The following is a 20,000-nucleotide window of genomic DNA, read 5'->3' as shown; positions in this document are numbered from 1 at the left end:
ACACACACACACACACACACACACACACACACACACACACACACACACACACACACACACACACACACACACACACCCGGTAGCCCGGTAGCTCAGTGGTTAGAGCGCTGGCACCACAAGTCAGAGGACCGGGGTTCGATTCCCCGGCCGGGTGGAGATATTTGGGTGTGTGTCCTTTCACGTGTAACCCCTGTTCACCTAGCAGTGAGTAGGTACGGGATGTAAATCGAGGAGTTGTTACCTTGTTGTCCCGGTGTGTGGTGTGTGCCTGGTCTCAGGCCTATCCGAAGATCGGAAATAATGAGCTCTGAGCTCGTTCCGTAGGGTAACGTCTGGCTGTCTCGTCAGAGTCTGCAGCAGATCAAACAGTGAAACACACACCACGCAGTCCTCGACAAGAAGGATAGAGGCTAAGACATGAAATTCATCTCATAATGTATTTTTACTTTTTTTTTTTTTTGTGTGTGTGTGTGTGTGTGTGTGTGTGTGTGTGTGTGTGTGTGTGTGTGTGTGTGTGTGTGTGTGTGTGTGTGTGTGAAGGGGCAGGAAGGGAGGGAGACGGGTAAGGAGAAGGTAAGACGCCGTCAGGAGGTGGATGAATGTACTTGTCGCTCATTTTTGAGATGGTCTTTCATGTTTTATGAGTTTTACTTCTATTGAATGAGAGAGAGAGAGAGAGAGAGAGAGAGAGAACGCTCGCTGAATGTGCAGCGCAGCGGGTTTAGCGGGAAGCTCTTATTACTTGCGCTAGCACCTCGCAGCATTCACCTGCCGGCGAGTCCCTCTGTCCTCGCCGCCCTTTGCACCCCTCAGCAGCCCTTCATGCCGGGCTTAATGTGCCTCGCCAGCTGTCGCCGCGCCGCCCAGGCCTATCGAGTCCTGCGAATGAAACACTGACTGGAAGACGAAATGTTTTGGGAAAGACCGGTATGGCGGGGGAAGGTCGGGAAGCCTGATACCTCGGCTGGGGTTTCGTGAGGATTTAACCGCAGAACTGTCGCCACTCACTCGGCGGGACGAGTGTTAGTATTGAGGGGACGTGGATGTGACGCGCACCGCCCTTTGTGTCTCCAACTGTCCGACAGAAGAAGGAACAGCCCTCGCCGCCCATCATCCTCTCCTCCTGCCTTCGGGCCCACGCACTGGACAGGGTCCAGCGCGGCCTTGTGGTGGCGTGCAGCGATCTGTGTCTGGGGTCGTGTGCCGCTCGGCCAAAAGGGTGTGGGGTGCGATGCCCAGGCTCGGGTTTCTTAATATCTTTGGAGGGCGAGTGAGGGACGAGGCCCGTGAGGGTGACTCTAGTGGCGATGTAGACGGTGTGTGTGGTGGTGTGCTCCCTGAGGAGTCTTCTGTCCCACAAGGGCCACGTCGCAGGACGCCCGCCAAGTGGCGCTCCAGCGGCCACTGGTCTCCGCCGCAGCCTCGACCACTCACTCCTCAGGAGCGCAGCAGCAGCCAAGAGCTACCCCGTTCCTTGGTGAACAGCGGTTCCTGGGACGAGTCCGAACCCCCGAGCCCCGTGCCCACGCTGCCGCACCGCCGCGCTCTCACCCTACAGGCTTCCTCTCACGTAGATTCAAGGCCGGTAACTGACGGGGAGCTGGATGGCGTCTCCCTGCGGTGTGGAGAGCGACGTCGCCGCAGCGACGTAATCAAGGAGGCAGTGGCTAAGATCTTGGAGGAAAAGAAAGCCAGTAGGTCCGCGAGGAGTCGAGGACGTAACCGAGAGGGCGGGGGCCTGCCGCCGCCCCACCCGCGCCGCGTACCTAAAACGGTCACGACGGATACGGACGATGAATCCGCAGAGTTCGCCAATTACCTTCGTCAGAGACGCCACTGGCGAGGCCGCCGCCATCACAGCTCCACCAGTGACGCAGAGAGTCTGACAGCCAGCCAGGACGAAGGCAGTCCGCCGGGCTCGCCCTCATCCCGCCCTGGCCTCGCTCGCCGCGCCTCAAACTTCCTGCTGAAGTCCTTCAAAGCTGTGTCCATGACGATGCGGCTCAACAAGAAGTTCGTGCCCACCTACTATCTGAACGGCAGCCACGAACTCCCGGAGCCAGACCAGCTGCTGAACAGGTTCGGCCACTCGCTGGACTCCCGCTTGGAGGAGCGCAGGTCCAGCCAGCCAGAGAACAACTCCCTCTGCGTGGTGTGGGACTTAGGCCCCGAGGATGGCGCCTCACCCAACCCCACCAGACACCACCGCAATAATTCTGCCTCTGTTGACTCCTCGCGAGAGTCTTCCCGCAACGCCTCGTCCAGTGACTTGTCCCGCGAAGAGTCCCCGGGATCTGACACGCCCACTCGCTCCTCGCCCTGGTGTGCTGATCTAAGCCCCGAGGAACACATCTACGAGGAGCCACGGATGTGCATCGGTGCGCCGCTCAACCAACCCACCAGTGAAGACTCAGGATCTCCAGAACGGAAGGTCGCGTGGTCGCGATATCGCGAGGGTCATGGCGGCGTGCAGGCGAGCACCCTCCTTACCCTGCCAGAGGACATGACGGTGAGCGACAAGGAGACCGGCAGCAGTCAGGGACGCCAAGACTCGCCTTATCCCCGCAGGTGTCGTGGCTTCCGCTCGCTGCCGTGCTCCCCTCTCGTACAGCCCGCCATGGCGGTCCCGCGCCTGCTGCAACGTCCAAGGCAGCTTGATCCATCGCAGTTGTCCCCTCGCCCTCTTGCATCCCCATTGCCGCCGCGGCCACCACAATCACCGTCTCCTCGCTCTACCCCCTCGTTGCGGCCGCCTCTGCCTCCCGCCCCCGCCGTGCCTCAGTCCGGTGCCAAGGTTGGTGCTGCAGGAGCCGTCTTCACCCCGCACTCACGCCCTACACATCAGCTCGCTGGGCGTCACTCACCCTTCCAGACACGAGGCAGAAAATGCTCGAAATATTGCCCGCAGGAGAAACGGCCAGCGGGAGGCACCGCTTTTCATCTCCATCCCTCGAGAATCTTCGAAGATGCCACACGAGATGCTGGAAAGCAGCAGCCGCGGCAGAGTATCTCCCATTTACGCCCAACCCTATGCATCCACCCCCGGCCCGTACCACACGCCCTCCTATACCACGCCCTTCAGGGACGTGTACTCCCTCACGCCCACCATCCAGAGTCCCACCGAGGCCGTCGCACCGGCTGACTCCTCTGAGGACGCCTCTGAACTACACAATGTATTTTTTGGTCATGACTTCCAACTGGAGCAGCACGCGGGGCGCCGCAGCCCCTTCATCGCCGCCTACAGGCATGACGGCCACAGGGACTCTGCTTACTTCTCCACCGACGAGAGCACCGAGCCTGGGGCAGGCCCTGACATTGTGCCTCGAGGGCCTTCGCCTCCCCTCTCCTCAGCCATTATCAGAGAGGCCGTCCAACATTCGCTAGCCGATAGCCTGCAGCGCCTGCCGGAGATAGTTGCCAGCGAGGTGAGTCGCCAGGTGAGGGAGTGCCTGCGGGACAGCACCTCCGAGGTGGCCGCTGAGCTGCACAAGCTGTCCTCCAGTAACGTAGGCTCTGAGTCCCTCGGCCCCAAGCGACCCTCCTCTCTGGACCTCCTGGGCTCCCCGCGCCGCCGCCACATCTACAGCTACAGCTGCCAGGACCTGCTGGGAGACGACCCCTTCCCACTCGCCCTCACCCACAGCCGCAGGTCGTCCCGGGCAGGCGCCACGCTTTCCGTTGTTGACTTGGACACGAGCAGCGACGACCAGATGTGTTCTAAGGGCGTGTCTGCCGGCCACTGGAACCAGACCACCTCTGAGCCCTCGCACCTCCACCACCTCCACCTGGAGCACGCCGTAGCCCAGGTGGAGGTAGAGGGCGACGTGGTGGAGCTTCCTTTCAAGCACCACCAGCACTTGAAGGAGGTTCTCACGCCCCTGTGCCGCGAGCTGAGCCAGAGCCACCTACTGGACGGGAAGGGCGAGGCAGGAGTCGGCAGCACCAGCGTGGTGCTGCGGCTGCAGGTGGCCGTGGACCAGCTGGACGACAACCAGAGCGACACCTCCATGGAGTGGGACTACTTCGACCAGCGCGATGGTGAGTGGGCGGCTCCCTACTAGCGGCCAGGGTGACATGGGGGTCGGGGGCGCGGCGCCATAGCCCTGAGTCAGCCAGGCAGTGCTGTGGCTCGTGCCGTCCCTCTCCCGCAGCAGTGCATTGAGGGGGCGGTGCTCCACTCCAGCCTCCGCCACAGACCTGTGCTGGCGGGAGGTGGCCGTTCCCTGGGAGGCGCTCTGGGTATTACATGAAGTTGGAAGGTCACGTGGTGGCGTGGAGGGGTGTGTGTTGAGGCAGGGCGGTGAGTGAGCATGTATGTTCTGGGTTGAGTCGCTCAGCTTTGTGAAGAAATGGAAACAATGGATTCATGTATTAGGCACCATTATGCTCTTAATCTGTAAGTGTCAATGTGTGTGTGTGTGTGTGTGTGTGTGTGTGTGTGTGTGTGTGTGTGTGTGAGAGAGAGAGAGAGAGAGAGAGAGAGAGAGATTTGAGATGAATTGAGGCATTCTTAATAAAGGTCAAAGGATGGAAGACAAGCCTTACATAGTGCAGGGATGGCGGGGCGGGCGGGACGGGCGGGGATGCCGCTGAGGACTGAACAGCAAAGAGTGGCAGGTATAGCGATAACGGGAAGACAGGTGTGTTGCGTGGTGATGAGGTGCTTTAAGGAGTGGGTCAGGTGAGGACGCTCCTGAAGTAAGCGTCACATGAATACCATCCCCCATCACGTCCATGGTCTGTGTGTAATGAAGTTCCTTGGGTTCAAGTGTTAGCTGCTGTACTCTTAGTGTGTCCCGTGCCGCTGCTGCTTCCGGGCACTGACTGACTCTTTATTGGGCATCTGTCCTGCTGACGTCTTTGTTACGGTGTTTCTATTAAAGTTTTGAGTTGTCACACCTTGGTTTGTCTGTCATGAGGGAGAGGCGGCGTGCCAGCGAGAGGAGGGACTGGGGGAGGAGTAAGAAAGGAAAGGAAGAGATGCTTGGTTAGGTCAGAGGAAGAGGAGGAGGAAGGAGACCTGGAAGATATACTCTTATTGTGGAAGTGGTAAGGAGGGTAGGAGGAGGAGGAGGAAGAGGACAAGCTGGCTCCATGCTGGCGGCGGGCACCTCGCCAGGAGCCATCGCCGCCGCCGCCGCCGCCGCCTCGCCAGGAGCCGCCGCCGCCGCCGCCACCACCACCACCACCACCACCACCACCACCACCACCACCAGCAGGAGTTTTCTCAAAAGGTCGAAAGATTAACCTTCATTTTCAATCCCCTGCTATTCACATCTCACCCGACTCCCCGACCCTTATCCCCACCTCCCCACCGCCCCTCCCCTTCTCCTCGACGCCTCCCCATTAGACTAATCGTTATATTTGTAATAGTGAGGTAAATTCCTTAAAAGAAGCCGTCCCGGCCTGGCGCCTTCGTCCCTCACAAGTCGTAAATTGTTGCCAGTCTCGCCGCTGCTCGATGGCGGTGAAGGAGGCGGCGACGGTGGTGCTGCTGGTGGTGGTGGCGGCGGCGGCGGCGGTGGTGGTGGTGGTGGTGGTGGTGGTGGTGATGATGATGACGGTGGTAATGATGGTGGCACTTAATTTTCTTTATTAATTTCTTCTCAGTAATGATGAAGGTGGTGGGTAATGGGAGTTTTGCTGATGATGGCGGTAGTGGTGGTGGTGGTGGTGGTAGGGGAACTCTTTTCCTGAGTTAATTTCTTCCTGGTGTAGGTGAAAGCTGGAACTCTTGATGGTGTTGGTGGTGGTGGTGGTGGTGATGAAGTGAAGTGAAGTGAAGTGAAAGGACAGCTGTTGAGGAGAACACGTTATAACATGACACCGCGACCCCCTTCTCTCTCTCTCTCTCTCTCTCTCTCTCTCTCTCTCTCTCTCTCTCTCTCTCTCTCTCTCTCTCTCTCTCTCTCTCTCTCTCTCTCTCTCTCTCTCTCTCTCCTTCCAGCAGAACCACTTTCCTTCGCTGCCCTTCCCATGATACTCTTCCTCTTCCTCTTCCTCTTCCTCTTTCCTCCATTTCACTTCCCGTCCACATTTATCCTCCCTCTTCCATCACCACTATTTTATCTCCCTCCCTTTCTCTTAGCTCCAGTCCCCTCTCCCTTTTCCTCCACTCTTCTCTTCCACTTAATCTCCCTCGTTTGTCTTCAGCCTGTATAATCCTCCTCACAATTCCCCCTCTCCCCTCTTCTCCCCTCCCTCCCTAAGTCTCCCCTCATCAGAGTTGTGGTTTACATTTTTGTTCTTATTTGTATCATGTTTTCTTAAGTCCATCCTCCCTCCCTCCATCCTCTTTTACCTCCCTCCATCCCTCCCTTCCTCCCTCCCTCCCTCCTTCCCTCCCCCTCCTTCCTCCCTCCCTCCCTCCCTCCCTCCCTCCTTCATTATCCTTTCCTTCAACATCGACTCTCCTCCTCCAGATTCTTCCGTATCCTTTCTCTTTTCTCCTCCTCCTCCTCCTCTTTCTTTCCTTATCCTTATCCTTGCCTTCTTCCATCCTTCCTTTAATCCTTCTTTCATGTATTTCCTCTCGCCTTCCTTTTTTTTTTTTTTTCCATTTTATTTCTTCCTTGTCAAAACTATGGGGAGCAGGAGGAGGAGGAGGAGGAATTACCGTAAATCTCAAGCTAATTGGCTAATGAAGGCATAACATGGAAAGGAGAGAGAAAGAGAGAGAGAGAGAGAGGTGGGGGGGTTAACACTCACTTCATTACTCTCCCTGCGTCACCATCACTCTCACTAATCCAGCATGACTAAAGGGAGAGTAGTGGAGGGAGGAAGGGAGGGAAGTGCATGTGGACGACGAGGGAGGGGAAACAAGGGGAAGTGTAGGACAAGGAGGAGAAGCAAAGTGGATTGAGAGAAAGTGAGAGTGGGAAGGTGAGGGAGAGGGAAACAATAGAAGAGATGAGAAAGGGGAACAGAATTGAGAGGAAAAGAAAAAAAAGTACAGAAAGGAAGAAAAGGGGAGAGAAAAGGGAGGAAATAAGAATGAAAAGGAAATTAAGGAAAGAAATTAAAAAGAGAGGAAATGGAGAACAGATTGAGAGAAGAGAGGAAGAGAAAGAGGAAGGGAAAGATTAAAATATGAAGGAAAGAAGACAAAAAGAATAAATAACACGGAAAAGAGAGACTGGAAAATAGATTAAGAGAAAAGAGAAGGAAGGAAGAAGAGAATGAGATGATAGTGAAGATGATAGTGATGAAGGGGCGTGGAGTGTCCTTGGTCACCTCAATCACTTCCCAAATTAGGAGCGCTGACCTTCGTGTGGTGATAGTGGATAAGGTCATTTTGAGGTCAAGTTTTGGTCAGCTTATTTTTTTTTTTTTTTTTTTTCTTTAATTCATCTCTGGAGTGTCGCCAAAGAAGGGAAACATAAGATAAAAAAGAAATAAAGACAAAAGAATGAAATAAACAAAAATACGTGAGAGAAAACAATGATAGTGTGTTTGTGTGTGTGTGTTCGTGCGTGTGTTTACCTTAATTAAAATCCAGGTGTTTGATGAAGTACAGGTGTTGCTTGAGTTGTTTCTGTTTCGTGATATGAATTTACTATTATTATTATTTTTTTTTTTTCCTTTCATGTATTATCACAATTGGTCTGTTTCCTTGTTCTTATCGTGTGGTGAGGATACATGGAGGTATGATAGATGGAGATGGGTAATGGACGAGTGAAGATGGGATGATGAGGGATGAAGATGAGGCGGAGGGGTGAAGATAGTTAAGGAGTAGTGATGAGTGGTTGATGGTAACGTTTTAATTCTATGAGTGGTTGATGGTAACGTTTTAATTCTAATGATGTTTTTTTTATTTTTTGTTGCAGGTAAGCTTGTGTTCCTCCTTCAAACGCACCTGTGATGACGTGATGGTGACGTGGTGGTTGGTGAGTACACGTGTGATGGAAGTAGTAGAAATAGAGGGAGGAAAAGGAGGAAGAAGAGGAGGAGAAGGAGGAGGACGATATGTGATTACGATTTTTCCCCCTTTGTTTAATCATTTTTGAGGGGAAGTATATATTGTACAACTAGTGTTTGTTTGTGGTGGTGGTGGTGGTGGTGGTGGTAGTGGTGTTGGTGTTGGTGTTGGTGGTGACTCTGGTGACTTTGGCTGGTCGGGGTTTGTCCATCACCACAAGGAAATATTGGTGAAATGACCTCATAACTCCGTCACTTTATTGCTGCAAGAGTAGACGAGAGGAGAAGCCACTACTACTACTACTACTACTACTTTTATTATCCCAACATATATCTCTACTACCACCACCACCACCACCATCACTACTACTACCACTTCCACCACCACTATTTTCCCAACCTTTGATTCCCAGTATGATTTGTGGAGCTTACCTGAATGACTGCACTTTATATAACCATTAGCCAGGTGTAATTAGGCAAGGTCATCCATCACCTGAGTCTGACTGCTGTTGGCTTCGAGCTGCAAAACTCATTATCAACACCACGGACAGAATTTCCTTTTTTACTCTCATTTATATATCTAATTTTTATATACGTATGATGGACTGATGGCTGTATCTCATGGGGCCATTACCACACACACACACACACACACACACACACACACACACACACACACACACACACTCGTGACCAGATGCTTGATGTGATGGAGAGTGAGATAAGAGAGAGAACACGCTGAGAAAGTTTTGTAGTTTCAGAACAATAGGCAAAAGTTATGAAAAATGTGTGTGTGTGTGTGTGTGTGTGTGTGTGTGTGTGTGTGTGTGTGTGTGTGTGTGTGTGTACGTGACTTAAATCCCGGCTGAGCAAGGGAAAAAGAAGGAAGAAGAATGGCAATAATGAGAAGATAAAAGAGGAGGAAGCAAGAAAAAGAAAAGCTGATGCAAACAAAAAGAAAATATAATAAGAAAAGGAAGGAGATGGAAAAGAGAAACAAGAATAAGAATACTAGTGACAAAAACAACAACAACAACACCAAAAACTTGACCTTGTCTCTAAATGCTGCTTCTTCTTCTTCTTCATCACCTCCTTGACATTGGCACTGAAGAGGAGGAGGTGGGGGAGACGAGAGAAGAGGAAGAGTGTGGAGGAGGAGGAGGAGGAGGAGGAGGTAGACGATGAAGAGGTAGAGGGAATTAAAAGGTGGAGAGAGAGAGAGAGAGAGAGAGAGAGAGAGAGAGAGAAAAAGAGAGAGAGAGAGAAGAGAGAGAGAGAGAGAGAAAATAGTCTAGCCTCATTATCTCCGCCTCATTGTTCCACTTAAGAGGTCACGGCGCAACACACACACACACACACACACACACACACACACACACACACACACACACACACACACACACACACACACACACAGGATGGCGGGATATTGCTGTGTCAGGAAAGTTGGAGCGCGACTCTTTTTATCTGTGTAATGCATCAAACGAAAAATCTTTAATGAAATTCCGAAGTTTACATGTTTATTTATCTCCTCCATATTGAGATTCCACGTGTTGAGGGAAGAATGAGAGAGAGAGAGAGAGAGAGAGAGAGAGAGAGAGAGAGAGAGAGAGAGAGAGAGAGAGAGAGAGCATGAAAGATATGAGAAATAACTATAGGAGAGAAGAAAGAGAGAGAGCCAATAGGTTTAAATTGAATTGGCTACGAATAGAAGTGGATTGTGATGGAGGGAATGAAGGTGGGTGTTCTTTGGGTGTGTTCGTGCGTTGGTGGCTGCTTCAGGACTTGTCGGAGGGGGTTGGGGGGGTTGGGGAGAGCCTTGTTATCGTCTAGGCGGCCCTGGGGGAGGTTATCAGAGGTGTCAAGGGAGCTACCTTTTATGGGAAGCTGTTCTCTCCTCCCTTATTAGTGATGCTGCCTGACTACCCACCCACACACTACCTCTACTTCCCCCTCTTCTTCTTTCTCCTCTATCTTTTCCTCTTCCCTCTCCCTACTGTCTTCTCTCCCTCTCTTCTTTCGACTGCCCCTCTTCTCCTCTCATCCCTCTCTTCTTCTCTTCCCCCTCTCTTCTCTCCTCTCTCTCTTTCTCTCTCTCTCTCCTCTCTTCTCTCCTCTCTCTCTCTTCTCCTTTCCCCTCTTCTCCTCTCCTCTGTCTCTCCCTCTCTCTCTCCTCTCTCTCTCTCTTTTCCCTTTCTCTTCTCCCTCTTCTCTCCTTTCTCTCTCTCTCTCTCTTCTCTCCATCCTCTCTTTTCCTCTTCCTGCTCTTTTCTCCTCGCCCTCCTCTCTTTTCCTCTTCCTGCTCTCTTCTCTTCCCCTTCTCTTCTCCTCTAACCTCTCTCCTCTCCTTTTCTCTCCTCTCCTCTCCTCTCCTCTCCTCTCTCTCTCTCCTCTCCTCTCCACTCTCTATCATGCCCCACTCTCCTCTCTCCTCTCGTCCTCACCCACGCACTTCCTTGACCTACACTGACCCACAGATGCCCCACGTAACTACTGCCACCACCCACCACGTGACTCTTACCTCTCACCTTAACACTCACAACTACCCACTCACCTCTCACTCACCTGAACACTATAAAGACTCTTACTGTGGCTCCTTACTAATTACCTGTTTTTCTTCACTAATTAGTCCCGTTCCTGAACTCTTAATTGCTCACCTGTCTCTAATTACCTGTTTTGACTTACCTGGGCATTTACTAATTTGTGTATTAACTCTTTACCTGTTGTGTCTCAGGTGCTTTCTGTTCTTACTCCTCCCGTCTCTTACTAGTTAACTGTACCGGCTCTTATTTACCTGGGCACTTAGCAATTAGCTCCTTACCTGCTCAGTTCGCCAGGTGCGCCCAACTCATGCCCCATAAGTTGCGCGCTAAGCAGGTAGACTCTCCGTGCACTCAGGTAAATAACTTTCCTTCATTACCTGGTGCTTTTTAGAGAGAGAGAGAGAGAGAGAGAGAGAGAGAGAGAGAGAAGCTGAATTTATACGAGCAGTCAAGGGGAGAAAAACAATCTCTCCCTGCGCACCTTTCTCGGCCTCCTAAGCTTTAAATATTGTGAAAGGCGGCCTCATTTCTGGCGGCGTTTCACTTTCAGTGGCCGTACAAGGCTCAGAAAACACCTCTACTATTATTTATGTATCCACTAACACTGCCAGTTACTGTATGACTTATCTAAGCAAGAATTTTTTTTAATGTGATACGAAATACAGCCGTAGGTTAAAAAAATAATAAGATAAAGGACAGATCGAACAAGTCACCTCTACTACTATTTATATTTGCACTTGCCCTCTGCCATTTACTGTTTGAGAACTGACTAAGGATTTTTTGATGTGACACGAAGTAAAGCCATTGGTAAAAAAAAAAAATAAATAGATAATAAAATAAAGGTTTGACAGATCGAACAAGTCACCTCTACTATTATTTATGTTTGCACTTACCCTCTGCCGTTTACTGTTTGAGAATTTATGTATCCACTTAATCCTGTGCTAGTTACTGTATGGCAACTGAGCAAAGACTTTTCAGTATGACACGAAAGACAGCCATAGGTAAAATAAATAAAAGATGATTGACAGCTAGAATAAGTCACCTTTACCTTCATCTCCTGTAATTATTTTTTTATGTTATTTATGTATCCACTTATCCTGTGCTAGTTATTGTATGGCAACTGACCAAAAACTTTTTACTATGACACGAAAAACAACCATGGGAAGAAAAAAATTATTAACAGAAAGACAGAATAAGTTAATGACTAATGTAGTATGAGCTGTGTCTGAATGGCTTGTCCTCTGTTGGTTACTGCTATGACTTATCTAACGAATGAAAACTGCCATAAGGGGAAAAAAAATTGACTGAAGGACATGTGAGTAAAAAGAATCTTGCCAGTGTACTGTAGCAGCTTTCTTTGGTCGTTGATTTTGTTAAGTTAAAGTAACAAAAAGTAAAACATTCCATTTTTTTTTTATGCTGTAGGGAAGTGAATCACCGCTTTTGTTTTTCTTACTGGCTATGATGAACCTCCCTTTAAAATCTGTAAGTCGTAGGAAGGAGGAAAACGAACGAATACATCAAAATCCTCATACTTGTACTTATCTTCCTCCTTCCCACTGTTAAATAAGTGATCAAACAACAATAAAGTAAGGAAGTAAGTAAAGTATTAAAGTGAGCATTGAAATATAGACAAGACATCTTATCATTCGTGTTATATAAAAGGAAGCACAGGTGTAGGATAACAAACCAGATCCTATTATCCTTTACGTTTGATAGAGAAGGCACAGGTGTTCTATAAAGGTGTTTTGTAAAGGTGTTCTATAAATATCAAGGTGCATTAACCCCTTCATTACAGAAACGCATATTTATCATGAATTTTTGTTGTGATTAGACGATTTTATTTACTTTACGAAGGGTCTATAGAGGTCAAAAGACTAATGGCCAGAGTCTTTACTATTTTAACCCCCCACAGAAATTTCTGAAGCCGTATAAAATCGCCAAATAGTGAGCAGAATGAATATGACACGGCATGGTACTGAAGGGGTTAAGAGTGAAAACTGTGCGAGGCGGCGGAATAACCTGAAGAAGATAAAGACGTAATGCTGAGGGCTGAGCGTCACTCCGTCAGCGTCACACCGTCAGGAATAGCAACAAGGATCCTCAGATACATGTAAAGAACTCTCTCTCTCTCTCTCTCTCTCTCTCTCTCTCTCTCTCTCTCTCTCTCTCTCTCTCTCTCTCTCTCTCTCTCTCTCTCTCTCTCTCAGGTGGTTTGATTTGTGAGATTTTACGAGAGAGAGAGAGAGAGAGAGAGAGAGTGGATCAGATGATGTTTTATCTCAATTCATCTCCTTCTGTAATAATTTTTTTTTCTGTTATAACGCTGAGAAGAGAGAGAGAGAGAGAGAGAGAGAGAGAGAGAGAGAGAGGATGGATGGGATGTGGCTGGACCGAAAATTAGTGGGCGTGGATGTGAGGGAACATGAGGCGAGAGAGAGAGAGAGAGAGAGAGAGAGAGAGAGAGAGAGAGAGAGATCGTGGGCGGGAGGCGAGTGGAGGTTCAACGCCCACCACGCCTATGCTCGTCCCGCTGATCCCATTCCGCCGCCTCTCGCCAGCCTCCGTTTCCTTCTACACGTCCTACGCCCTTATCCTCTCTCTCTCTCTCTCTCTCTCTCTCTCTCTCTCTCTCTCTCTCTCTCTCTCTCTCTCTCTCTCTCTCTCTCTCTCTCTCTCTCTCTCTCTCTCTCTCTCTCTCTCTCTCTCTCTCTCTCTCTCTCTCTCTCTCTCTCTCTCTCTCTCTCTCTCTCTCTGTGATTGTGTGTTTGTGTGTGTATGATCTTCTGTCATGTCAATTCGTGTCATGTCCTCTTTGTGTGTGTGTGTGTGTGTGTGTGTGTGTGTGTGTGTGTGTGTGTGTGTGTGTGTGTGTGTGTGTCACCGTGATAAGCGACAGCCTGGCGTGAATCGGGCCGAAGCGGAAGTCATTATCTCGTAAACTCCTCGCCAGTTAGACCACGAGACTCGCTGACACGCACGCTGCCGGGAACGCGAATGTTGCGGGCGGGGAGAGACTGTCCGCTGCGGGCGTGAGATGGGCGGCTGAGAGATGTGGGATAGAGAGAGAGACAGAGAGAGAGAGGGAGAGCGAGAGAGAGACGGGTGGTGAGTCGTGTGGTAGTGATGGTGGTGGCGGGTCGGGTGCTCTCAGCTTTAGTCTAGTTCCAGCAAGCATCACCGCTCCGCCGCCGCCGCCACCGCCTCCGCCAAGTGCCAGAGCCAGCAGTGTGCCGCGGAGTGCCGGAGCGTGTTGTGTGGCCGTCTCAGTGTGTGTGTGGAGTTGTGTCTTGTGTTGTCTTGTAGTGCGCGGGGCTCCAGGCGTCGCGTCCCCGTCAGGAGTGTGTTGCGAAGTGATACAATGGTGGTGGTGGTGCTACTGGTGCTGTTGGAGTGAAAAGAGAGGGTGAGAGAGATAGAAAGAGGAAGAAGGAGATAGAGAGATAAAAGAGAAAGAAAATAATTGGTTTGAGAGGTGAGGGAAGTTGTGACGCATGGAACTGATGGAGGGACGGTTTTTCTTTTTTTTTCTTTCCTTCCTCCTCCTCCTCCTCCTCCTCCTCCTCCTCCTCCTCCTCCTCCTCCTCCTCCTCCTCCTCCTCCTCCTCCTCTTCCAGCAACATCCTCCATCACCTGCCTTGATAGTGGATGCCGTGGGAATGTTGGGGGAGGAAGGAGCTGAGAGAGAGGTTAGGAGGAAGAGGAGGCGAGGGTGGAAACTGCTGGTAATGGTGGTGGTGTTGGTGTATAATTGTCTGAACGTACGAGTATTGGACTGAGTTATGTGTCTTGCTACCGTGTGTTGTGTTGTATTGAAGAAGAGGAAGAGGAGGAGGAGGAGGAGATGAAGAAGAAGAAGAAGAAGTATTACTACTAATACGACTACTATATGAAATTGATATTGGAGGACAGGAAGAAAAAGAAGACAACAACAACAATTACTACTACTACTACTACTACTACTACTACTACTACTACTACTACTACTGCCACCATCACCACAAGAACAAGTTGAAGACTAAGAAAATGGAAATAGAGAGATTAATTGAGAGGAGGGACTGGAAAAGGAGATTAAGTGTTGGAGGTCGTTAAAATACCTTGTTCTGGTCGTGTGGGGAGTGTGTTGGGGGGAGGGGACGTGGGGAGGGTGTCGTGCCTTAGAATTACTGGCCAAATAGTGTAAGTAAGGGAGAGCGATGAAGGATTGGGAGAGGGTGTTACAATATTACGTGTTGGGGGTTGCGGGGGTTGTTTTGATGAGGGTGCTTATGGTGGGGAGTGGGGGCAGTTGGGGTGACAAGGGGCGATGAGTCATTGAAGTGAGTCACGGTTGGGGGTCGTGGTGGAGATTTGGTGGTGTCAGGTGGTGGTGAGAGCAAGGTGGAATGCTGTGTGTGGATTTTATGGTGGAGGATGTGGAGGGTAGTACATGTAGTGGACTCTCTCTCTCTCTCTCTCTCTCTCTCTCTCTCTCTCTCTCTCTCTCTCTCTCTCTCTCTCTCTCTCTCTCTCTCTCTCTCTCTCTCTCTCTCTCTCTCTCTCTCTCTCTCTCTCTCTCTCTCTCTCTCTCTCTCCGCCCCCCTTTTATTGTCCCTTCCTTTCGTAAACATCGACCTTTCCCATCCCTGTTTCTCTCCCTTCACTTCTTCGCGTCCTTAAATTTTCATCTTTTTTTCTATCTTCATTTTTATCTTTCTCTTCCTTCACTCCCTCTTTTCCTTAAATTTTCAGCTTTTTTCTTCTCCTTTACTTCTTCCTTTCCTTAAATTTTCATATTTTTTTTATCCTATCTTTATCTTCTTATTTTTATCTTCTCTTATCTATTTCTAACACTTCTTCCTTTCCCATCCATTCTTTTCCTCTCCTTAATTTTCCTCCTGTGTTTATATCTTTTTCTTCGTCTCTCCCTCCTATTTTTTACACTTCTCTTCCTCTATTTACATCTCTCACTTGTCACATCCTTATTTCTCTGCTCACGTTCCTCCTCTTTCTTCTCTTCTTCCTTCAACTGTTTACATATCTCCATCTTTACTCCTTTTCTACCTTCTCTTTTCCCCTTACTTCTCTTCCTTCTTTTCCTCCCCTCACTTTTCCCTTTCCTTCTGCTGTTTATCCTCTTTTCTCCATCTCTGTCCATCTTTTCATCTCTCTCACATTTCAAACACTATCTCTCATACAGACACACACACACACACACACACACACACACACACACACACACACACACACACACACACACACACACACACTCCCTACTTTTACTTGCCCCACTCTGCCACACTGCCCCGCCCCGACGCAACCCACACATTCCTGCCCCGTACTCTCAAATATGGGCGGAGCTGGATAATCCTTTTTAGTACAGCTTCCCGTGCCCCTTTCCCATTACCCCGTGGTTCTGCCCCGTGTCTGTGCCCCACTGTTTGACTATCTGTGCTGGGGAGGACGGGGTTAGTCTAGGCTCACATTTCGTCCCCGTCAGGCTGTGGTCCACCTCCGCCCCTCCAGGAAATGAACCATCGCCCGGGTTACCGCTGGCGCTGCAGGGGAATGATGGGCTAGGAGAAGGGAGGGGAGGGGGTAGTATTAGGCACAGCTAGGGGAATGGATGAGGGGAAGGAGGGGAAGGGGTGAGAGAGATGAAGGTTCTAGATGTAGTTGTGTAGACTAAACATTGGAAGGGGTGTGATATGAAGAGGGGAAGGGGAGAAGAAGTAGGTGAGGGGTCTTAGTACGAAGGAAAAGGTGGATTAAGAGAGAGAAGGGGAATTGGCATCACAGTGAAGGGGAAATGGGGAAAAGGGTTAGTGTCAATGGAAGGGGAGAAGGGAGACAATGTGTTCCTGGGATAGTAGTTGGAAGATAATGGTGAATTGAAGGGACAGGGAAGAAGATAAGGGGAATTTGATTAAGGAAGAGGGGAAAGAGTGTCAGAGGAAGGAGGGGAAGAGATAAGGGAGTCTAGGGATACCAGATAGAAAGAAATAGGATAAAGGGGGAGGATAAAGATATTAAGAAAAGGAATAAGGAAGGATAAAGGAAAAGAAAAACCAAGAAAGATAAGAAATAAGTAAAAGTAGAGAAGGAACTTGTGAGAGGGAGGAAATAAATGGAGAAAGCAAGAGGAAGAAGGAAGGAGGAAAGAGAAAGGGAGAGAGAGAAAATCGACTAGAAAGGAGGAAAGCAAAAGAAAGTAGGTTAGAGAAGTTTTTAGAGAGAGAAAGAGGAAAGTGAGGAGAGGAAAAGAACAGATGAGAGTAATGGAGGAGAGAGAGGAGAGGAAAAAGAGAAGGAGAGAGGGAGAGGGATCACTGTCCACACTCCCTTAAGAGGAGGAGGAGGAGGAGGTGGTGGTGGTGGTGGTGATGTGGAGTGAGTGGGAGTGGAGTGCAATTAACTCTCTCTCTCTCTCTCTCTCTCTCTCTCTCTCTCTCTCTCTCTCTCTCTCTCTCTCTCTCTCTCTCTCTCTCTCTCTCTCTCTCTCTCTCTCTCTCTCTCTCTCTCTCTCGATATTAATTTCTATCCACTTATTGCCTCTCAGCTCTCACCCTCTCTCCTCGATATGGTAGAGAGAGAGAGAGAGAGAGAGACCGTACATGAACAACAGACCGTGTGCTTTAGTAGTGTTCCATGATTAATTGTTACCTGTGTTGTGTTGCAGGTACAGGTGAGAGGGGGGGAGGTGTGGGAAGGGGAGAGAGAGAGAGAGGGAGAGGAGGCAAAGGGGGCAGGTGTGTGTGGGAGAGAAAGAGGGAGAGGGAGAGGGGGAGGGAAATGGGTAGAAAGCGTGGGTAGGCAGGAGGGAATGTTTGTGTGTGTGTGTGTGTGTGTGTGTGTGTGTGTGTGTGTGTGTGTGAGAGAGAGAGAGAGAATTTGTGTTTGTTGCGGGCTCTAAACTTAATGAAATAAACAAAATAACCTCTCTCTCTCTCTCTCTCTCTCTCTCTCTCTCTCTCTCTCTCTCTCTCTCTCTCTCTCTCTCTCTCTCTCTCTCTCTCTCTCAGAATTAGGGATAATCTAATTTCCTCCCCCATTAAGTGAAAATCATTGCAAAGTTAATTGAATGCTATTTTTCAATTATATACTTATTTCTTTCCATCTGTCCCTTATTTTTCTTTATTTTTTACTCCCTTTTAATAGTTTGGACTCTCTCTCTCTCTCTCTCTCTCTCTCTCTCTCTCTCTCTCTCTCTCTCTCTCTCTCTCTCTCTCTCTCTCTCTCTCTCTCTCTCTCTCTCTCTCTCTCTCTCTCTCTCTCTCTCTCTCGTCTGTGCTCCGTTTCTCTTTAATTGTTTTCCTTTAAACGTTGTCGGTTTTGTATCCGTTTCCCGCTCCGTTCGTCTCTGTTTGTTTGTTTAATTGTTTGTTCTCGTGTGTCTGTGTCTCTTTGGTAGTGTGTGTTTGTGTGTGTGTGGGTGGGTGGGTGTGTGTGTGTGGGTGTGGGTGTGGGTGTGGGTGTGTAAAATTGTGCCCTATGTTCTTGTCTGTCTGTCATGTCTAAATTCCTCTCATATTTAGTCTGTCTGTCTGTCTGTCTGCTTGCCTATCGGTCTGTCTGTCTGTCTCAGTTTGTCTGTGTCTGTCTGTCTTTCTGTCGGTCTCTATTTATCTCAGTCTGTCTGTCTGTCTGTGTCTTTGTCTATTTTTCTGTCTGTCTGTCTGTCTCTCAATCTGTCTGTCTGTGTCTGTCTCTATTTTTCTGTCTGTCTGTCTGTGTCTGTCTCTATTTTTCTGTCTGTCTGTCTGTTTGTCTCTGTCTATTTGTCTGTCTGTCTCTATTTTTCTGTCTGTCTGTCTGTCTGTTTATCTCTGTCTATTTGTCTGTCTGTCTCTTTCAGTCTGTCTCTGTCTGTCTGTGTCTGTCTCTATTTTTCTGTCTGTTTGTCTGTCTTTGTGTCCATCCGTCCGTATGTTTGTCTGTCCGTCTCTGTCTGTATGTCTGCATAATTTTCCATGTCATTTTTCTTCATGTCTGCATTTTTCCTTACTTCTCCTTCCTTCCTTCCTTCCTTCCTTCCTTCATGCTTTCAGTAATTCATTCATGCATTCATTTTTCCTTCCTTGCGAGCTTCGGAGGTGGTGTGGGGGAGGAGGGAAGGAGGGAGGGGAGGAATGAGGAAGAGAAGGAAGAAACAGGAAATGAATTACAGAAAAATAGGGAAGAGTGAGGATGATGAACAGACAAGATAAAAGAATGATTGAGAGAGAATAGAAGAAGGATACGAGAGAGAGAGAGAGAGAGAGAGAGAGAGAGAGAGAGAGAGAGAGAGAGAGAGAGAGAGAGAGAGTAAAAAATAAATAAATGCTAGTGAAGACGAAAAAGAAAAAAAATAGAAGCAAAAGAAAGAGAAGGGGAAGATAGAGAAGGAGGAGGGCGAAGAAGAAGAAGAGGAAGAGGAGGAGGAGGAGGAGGAGGAGGAGGTCATTGTGTCTTTGGCCACGAAACATCCCAACTTAGAAAACCGACCTCGTGAAACAAAAGATTCTAAAGATTCACTCCCCTCACTTTACCTGCTCCCCTCTCCCCTCTTCCCCTCTCCCCCTCTCCCCTCTACCCTCTACCCCCCTCTCCCCTAAGTTAAGGTAAGATTTAATTGGGGGGAGTACAAAAGAATGGGTCAAATTTCCCCTTTTCCCCCATTTTTTCCCATCACCCAACCTGTCCCATGCAATTTATTAGGACACGCTAAGAATTTCTCTCTCTCTCTCTCTCTCTCTCTCTCTCTCTCTCTCTCTCTCTCTCTCTCTCTCTCTCTCTCTCTCTCTCTCTCTCTCTCTCTCTCTCTCTCTTTTGCTTGTTTGCTTTAGGTTGGAAGGGTCAACGAAGGAGAGGAAAGAAGAGAAGAAAAGTTTGGTTTTGTGGGAGAAGGAGGAAAAATGTGCAAGGAGGAGGAGAAGAAAGAGAGTATGGATCATTAGAGGGAGGAGGAGGAGGAGGTGGTGGTGGTGGTTAGAAGAGAAACTAGGAAGGAAGATATTGATAAAGACAATATTGAAGAGAAAGTCACGATGCTAGGGAGGAGTAGAGAAGGAGGAGGAGGAGGAGGAGGAGGAGGAGGAGCAGCAGCAGCAGCAGCAGCAACAAACATCGTGTAAGCCGCCCTTGACTTCCTCCTCCTACACCTGTTTTTCCTTCCTTCCTTCCTTCCTTCCTTCCTTCCTTCCTTCCTTCCTTCCTTCCTTCCTTCCTTCCTTCCTTCCTCCTCCTCCTCCTCCTCCTCCTCCTCCTCCTCCTCCTCCTCCTCCTCCTCCTCCTCCTCCTCCTCCTCCTCCTCCTCTTTGCTCTTTTCACCTTCATCTTCATCATAACTTCTCCCTCATTACTCTCTCTCTCTCTCTCTCTCTCTCTCTCTCTCTCTCTCTCTCTCTCTCTCTGGTTATTTGATGCTATTTGTTGTTTTTGTTGTGTTGATTTTCCCCCTCCTCTTCCTCCTTTTTATGCCATTTGTTCTCATTTTCTTTTATTCTTTGACACAGTTATCATTTTTTTCCTTCTATTTATTTTTTCCTTTTTCCTCGACCGTTTCTTTCCTCCTCCTCCTCC

The 20,000-nt window shown here is 49.1% G+C and overlaps 1 protein-coding gene across 7 annotated transcripts in view; it reads left to right on the top strand.

Moving 5' to 3' along the window:
- LOC123506358 (MAP7 domain-containing protein 1-like) overlaps positions 1-20,000 on the top strand; it is a 290,206-nt gene that overhangs the window by 194,017 nt on the left and 76,189 nt on the right. The window contains exon 1 of one of the 7 annotated variants that reach the window (XM_045258388.1): positions 2,818-4,038. The exons of the other annotated variants lie outside the window; for them this stretch is intronic. Coding sequence (XP_045114323.1) covers positions 2,967-4,038 — 1,072 coding nt within the window. The 5' untranslated portion in view covers positions 2,818-2,966. Of the gene's footprint in view, positions 1-2,817; positions 4,039-20,000 lie in introns of those variants that run through there. 7 annotated transcript variants of the gene reach the window in all.

Source organism: Portunus trituberculatus, chromosome 19, assembly GCF_017591435.1.
Source record: "Portunus trituberculatus isolate SZX2019 chromosome 19, ASM1759143v1, whole genome shotgun sequence".
Taxonomy (NCBI): Eukaryota; Metazoa; Arthropoda; class Malacostraca; order Decapoda; family Portunidae; genus Portunus; species Portunus trituberculatus.
Note: the sequence above shows the minus strand (reverse complement) of the source record. Positions and strands in the feature narration are given on the sequence as shown.